This window comes from Haemaphysalis longicornis, unplaced genomic scaffold (assembly GCF_048455015.1).
Source record: "Haemaphysalis longicornis isolate Haplotype H1 unplaced genomic scaffold, Haemaphysalis longicornis Haplotype H1 scaffold_4, whole genome shotgun sequence".
NCBI classification, from domain to species: Eukaryota; Metazoa; Arthropoda; class Arachnida; order Ixodida; family Ixodidae; genus Haemaphysalis; species Haemaphysalis longicornis.
In genome coordinates this window covers 121,570,818-121,576,817 of record NW_027526361.1, presented here as the reverse complement: position 1 = coordinate 121,576,817, position 6,000 = coordinate 121,570,818, and the positions used below count along the sequence as shown (strand labels likewise).

At 45.7% G+C, this 6,000-nt stretch overlaps 1 protein-coding gene across 1 annotated transcript in view; it reads left to right on the top strand.

The window, feature by feature from the left end:
• The first annotated feature begins 2,768 nt into the window (after positions 1-2,768).
• LOC144179352 (uncharacterized) overlaps positions 2,769-6,000 on the top strand; it is a 91,939-nt gene continuing 88,707 nt past the window's right edge. Inside the window, exon 1 of the mRNA XM_077707672.1 lies at positions 2,769-2,928. Within this exon, the coding sequence (XP_077563798.1) occupies positions 2,878-2,928 (51 nt within the window). The 5' untranslated portion in view covers positions 2,769-2,877. The remainder of the gene's footprint in view (positions 2,929-6,000) is intronic.

Here is a 6,000-nt window from a genome sequence, read left to right as displayed (position 1 = left end):
CTACCGATAAACACGGATCGAAATTTACACAAAGAATGGCGACAGAGCCAAGTGAAATTCCTTCGAGGAAAGTTGCAAAATTAAAAAACAGTGCACACCGACACCGGAATGTGCAAATGTACGAAGACAACTGTCGTAGTGAGCTACCTTGGCAATCTTTGTGATCCCAACAACTCCCTAAACAGGAACTGGTGAAGATGAAAATGGGGGCTCTTTCTTGACAATCCAACTAGCTGAACTATCAAAGGAACCACAAAAAGTCACTCCAGACAGTCAAAGGGCCCTTATACTGTTGGCTGCAGGTAGAATGCCGAGACGCTTGGGAAAATTCTCTCATGCACTATGGAGAAAGTTCACAACATCACACATACTGGGCCTGGAAGGGAACGAGGAACTCGACCAACAACCACACGACCTACATACGTTCTCCTTACGACCACGCCTATCGTACTCTCTTCCTCGAAAAATATGAAAAATGTTTCCTCTTCCATTGCCAAGGAACACGATCCGTCCCCGTGCCAAAACGCCGAAGGACCCTGAACCCTGCGCAGGAACCAACACATATATCCACAAATCTATATGGGTGAACTTGTTAGGTGAGCAAGATAACACATTAACTTCAAACTGTGCTAAATTTAGGAACACTACACCTTCTTTACACATCCTGACCATGTCCAGGGATGGGCTCAAAGGAGAACAACTCAACTCTCCATATTACACGTCTGTCCAGACATGGGAGGAAGCTTTGACCCGCTCGTTACCTCGAGATCAGCGTGAGCTCAATGAGAGGGCAAAGGAAGGAGTTGCTTCCTCGAGGGCCATGGACTTAAGGTCCCGTCTTTGACCTTTCTACCATCATTTTTCTTTTTTTCACACATTTTCTGTATTTCTTATTTATCAAAAGTCCTCGCTTCCTCTCTATCTTAGTATACAACTGAAATGTTCTGTCCGGTCCCGACATTAAAGAACACACACCTTCTCGATCAAACTGACCAACACCACGCAACCGAAGCCTTTCAAGCCTACACCTTAAAGAACGCAAACGTACATGGCCCCTGTTTTCTTGGTGCCATGGAGCTTAAAACATTTGCGGCTGATAGTGCTCCCTCCGCGAACGTTCAGTGTTTAAAAAGACTAAATCGCGAATGCAGGAACTCTCTTCCACAACGCTTTGTCGCCATCGATGCAACGCAATCGCATCGTACATCCTAAGACCTGAGCATAAGTGTTATCCGCAACTCTTTGTTTAATGTTGCTGTTATAGCTCTTCGAAGTTCACACGTATCGTTCTTTCGCGAGCCTATGCTTCTATCTATATATTATTCTAACATTTGAAGTATCCATTCAACACCTACGCTTTGGTTGGAATGCGACAAATGGTTCGGCGAGTTTGGACGATGCATTACACTACGGCGTTATCTGTGTTGGGGCGCAGTATGTGACCAAGGTGTACAAATATTACGCTGTTAAAAACAACTTTAAATACCCAGACCCTGTTTTAAACTCTCACTGTTGTTCGCGGATATTAAGGGCTTGTTATTTTCCCTCGGTTATACTCTTTCCTGGGAATCCTTACGGCAGTAGCGTTCAAACGGCAGCAATTGCATTCGGAACCGCTGCGGTGGCTCAGTGGCTATGGTATTGTGCGGCTGAGTCCAAAGACGCAGGTTTGATTCCGGCCGGGGTGGATGCATCTCTCAGGGTGGCGAAAAGCGAAAACACCCGTCTGTCGATATTTCCGTGCGCGTTAAAGATCCCCAGGTGGTTAAATTAATTTAGAGCTCTCCACTGTAGCGTGCCTCATTGCCTAGATGTGGCTTCGGCGTATCAGTGCCCCAAATCAATCAAATAAACCAATTGGATTTGGATCATATGCAAAAAGGTGTTTTCAGAGCAAATAAACTCCATGCACAAGCCTAATTCTTCCGCACTGTTCTCCGAGAGTGTATATGATAACCATTTACAATTGCAGGGTGATGAAAAGCATCTGTTGCATGACCTTCCGTGCCCGCTATAACAGCGTGTCTTCTCCAGGCATTTCTAAATTTCCCATAAGGTCACTGCAAGTCGTTATGATTGATTTGATTGATTGATTGTGGGTTTTAACGCGCCGACGCAACGCAGGCGATGAGGCGCGCCGTAGTGGAGGGCTCCGGATTAATTTTGACCACCTGGGGATCTTTAACGTGCGCCGAAATCTCGTACACACGGGCGTTTTTGCTTTTCGCCTCCATCAGAAAAGCGGCCGCCGCGGCCGGGAATCGAACCCGCGACCTCGTGCTCAGCAGCGCAACGCCTTAGCCACTGAGCCACCGCGGCGGGTTGCAAGTCGTTATGCGAACCAACTTACAAGCATGTGGACTCCGACTATCTATCGCATCGATCATTCTGAAACGAACGACCCCAAAATGCTGGATATCTAGGAAACTCAACGCACGTGACCCGTAACTTTGGAATCCCGTGAGGCACCCAGCCGAGTCGTTGACAATCACTTTTTTTTTTTTATCTTTCTAAGTACTCGATTTAGGCGATAAGTGGTCCCGCCCTCAAGTCGGTCAGCCGCGATTACACTCTCCCGCGCGCATTGTTCACTGCGACGCACGCCCCTACGCCGTATCAACTGTCACCCCGGAGACACAGTCGCAGTTAGTTTCACGCTGACGTAAGCACTCGCGACCAGCTGCTCGGTCACGCGGTCTGACAAACGCTGTCCTTTTCTTTCTGCTACTGTCCCTCTATCTCTCTCTCTATCCGGAGCTGCTCGAACCCTCTGCCACCCAGAAGCGTAGCGCGTTTCCCTTATTTTGTGCGCCACGGTGTACTCCGCGGACATTCAACCGCGAACTTTGGTAAACAAGCTAAGCGGAGTGAAAAGAAATGTTGTTCGAGGCTTCCGGACTTCACAGCTGCGATGCGCTGGGAGAAACTGTAAGTGCTTTGATTTTGTAAGTTATCGCTTTTCGAACTTGATTCGGTTCGTAGGTTTCACGCGGAATTTGTGGCACGTGCCTGGCTTGAAAGTGTCCTAGCGGCGAGCGATTTTCCTGCGGAATACTGTCCTGCGCGTGTTATGCTGTTGAGCACTCGTTTTAACGTGATAAGTGGCGTGATCGTGCATTTTTGTCGATTCGGCCTTCAAAGGACCGTGACGTTTGGAAGCCAGCAGTACATTTGGTAGCTTTCGCGAGATTTTAAGATCACGTTTAAGCGGATTGCCCACGCGGCCCTGTTAAAAGCCTACGTACAAAGAAACCTTCCATTACGAAAACATCTCCAACTGAAAAGATTGATAGTCTTGTGAGAAATTAATAAAACACCAGAGCTCGAAGGCTATTGTGAAGGCACCTTTAAGCATAAGTAATATATTTTTAAGGAAATAATCGCTTTACGAACAATTGTCGTACATAGTTTGTCTGCTGTTACTATGTAAATGTTAAATAATTGCATCTTTTCGTCCCTTCGCATGTTAACCACAATTGCATGACGGTGTCGGACAGTCTCGGTGAATGAATGGGCAGCGCGCACGCACACGTGCATAGCGACCGCATCATTAGTGAAATCATTCAGAAACTGCGCATTATATTTCAGGCATTTCAAATCCAAAGTCAATGAAACAGGATGTGAGTCAGCATCCTGTTTGATTCTCCAAAGCTCAATTCAAATAAAGGCTTGCCCTTGAGTTGCAAGCTCGTTTCGGTGGTCTTTCCGATGTGATCCCTTAAAATGGATACATCTTTCAGCTTACCTGTGTGTATATGCAGGGATTGCGAAGAAAGACCAGGCGGGTTTGAATTATTTTCGGCAATACAAGAAGCGGTAAAATGACATCTCAAGCATCTTTGCCGCGATTTTCTTTATGTTTGATGTCGTAGTTTATTAGTCGTTGCATTTGATTTTTGAGAACACCATGTGCTACCTCGTTTAAAATTTTGATTTTTCGGTTTTGGGCTGGTATTTTAATCATCAATGAATACTTTTTTTTTTGTTTTCACCAAGCAATTTGCTTCTTACTTTAGATATGTGCAAACGATACTGTAAAACGGCCAGATTCTTCTTGCTTCGAATACAAAGTGCTGCAACATTATGGCATGTGAGCAACATTTTAATCTACAAGAATGCCGCTTTGATGCTGTGTTGAAGTGGCATATCATGCCCAAAGAATGTTCTTTTATCCGGAGTATTATCATGTGTGAACCAGCGGATTTAAAAGGTCCTAATAATAAACGGAATACCCGGGAACGCTGGAGGTGCCATAAGCACGTACCATGACACCCAAAATGACACAATCACAAGACGTTTGGTGCATCGTTGTTTATGTTATTTATTGACCTTACAAAAACTAGAAAGAACGGCTCAAAGTGAGCAGGCTATTTATGAAAATATAATAATAATAATATTAATAATAATAATGGGATTTTATCTGTTTCTAGAAATGCAGACACAAAAAAGTAACTGCGGAAAAAGTTGTCGAAGACGTACAGCTTGAAAATGCCGCAACACCCTTTCTGCTCATGAGCAGCGTAGCGACAATTCGAACACAATCATAACAAAAACAACCAGAAGAACAAGTATCGCTAAACAAACAGAACCAACGTATCAGCTGTACTCTCACGTGCAGAAAAACTGAAGTGTTCGCGTGTACGCAAAGCACAGAAGCCCAAACCAAAACCCTGCCGCAAACACAACCGCGAGAACAGTAGAATTGGTGCGGCGCTAAGACATCAATGTCAATAATGTCATACAGCTGATCAGTTGCCAGGGCAACCAGGCTTCAAAAGTGAGCAAGTCGGGGCGAATTCTTACGCAAACAGTGAAATGTAACATCATGGGAGGAAAGAACGTGCTACCACTGAAGCAACGCTGATCCAAAGACAGCCATACTTTGCGCGGGAATTTTGGCTACAAACGTGTTCAGGCTGCTTCTCGCGCATTTCGGGAAGGTAGCCTCCCCTCCCCCGAAAAAGAAAACGCAGCGTTGCTCAAGCCTTTCATGCTGATTGAGTGGTCGCGGGGAGAAAAGGTTAGCTGACAAGGAAGGTGGCGGAACCCGACGGGTATGAGGGCTGCTCAATGCTGATTGGTCAATGGCTTCTCCTATGGATTAGACGTCACCTGTCGGAGCTCGCTGCTGATTTCGTAAGTTATAAAACAGGTGGTTCGGTGTGACGCCACTTATACGAGGTGAGGTATGACTATCTGGGCGCCGCGACATTCCATTACTGGTGAAGCAAAGGTCACATGCCATGTGCAAACAGATAAGGAATGCCTCGAGCATCAACGCCAAGCCACGAAGGAGATATGGGCTACACAGCGAGCGTCCATAGAGTTGTGTCCGTGCTTGGTGTACTTCCCGCTCGTAAAAAAAACAGCAATCGCATTTGAATGAAATGCCGTCGGCGTCTTTGTTCAGTCACGAGTGGGTTGACACTTGGTTGGGGTGTTGCAAGGTACAAATCATTCTCGCGCGCGACGCCACTGCCCAGCCAGTTGCCATACATTTTTTTCCCTCATTTCGTTTTCCAAAACTTTAAGTCTTCTGTTAAGTCAACGGTGAAGGGACCACCCTTACGTATTTGACATATCAAAGCCTCTAGTCCTTGATAACTCGGTCAACTCGCGTTCAAACCACAAAGGGTGTGGTTTTCAATTCCCAAAATATCCCAGACACTGAAAAACTGTCAAATTTCCAGCCTCACGATGTCAGCAGTTATGTCATGGCGGAGGCACTAGAAGAAAGTAATCTGTTCATTAAACTTACGCTATCCTTCAAGAGGTGCGATCAAACGGAGCCAACGCGCAATCATGTTTACCTGCGGTATCTTTCTTCGGTGTCCTACAATTGCATACACTGCTTCCTGTGAGACCAAAGCGGCACTACGGAAAAACCACGATGAAATTGCCATGCTCTCATCGGCTTTCAATTTTACCTAGCTGAATTGTTCGAAGTTTCCAGTAAAGTTTACGCGATTGTTATTCGTAAGTGACATTTCAAATGTGGCA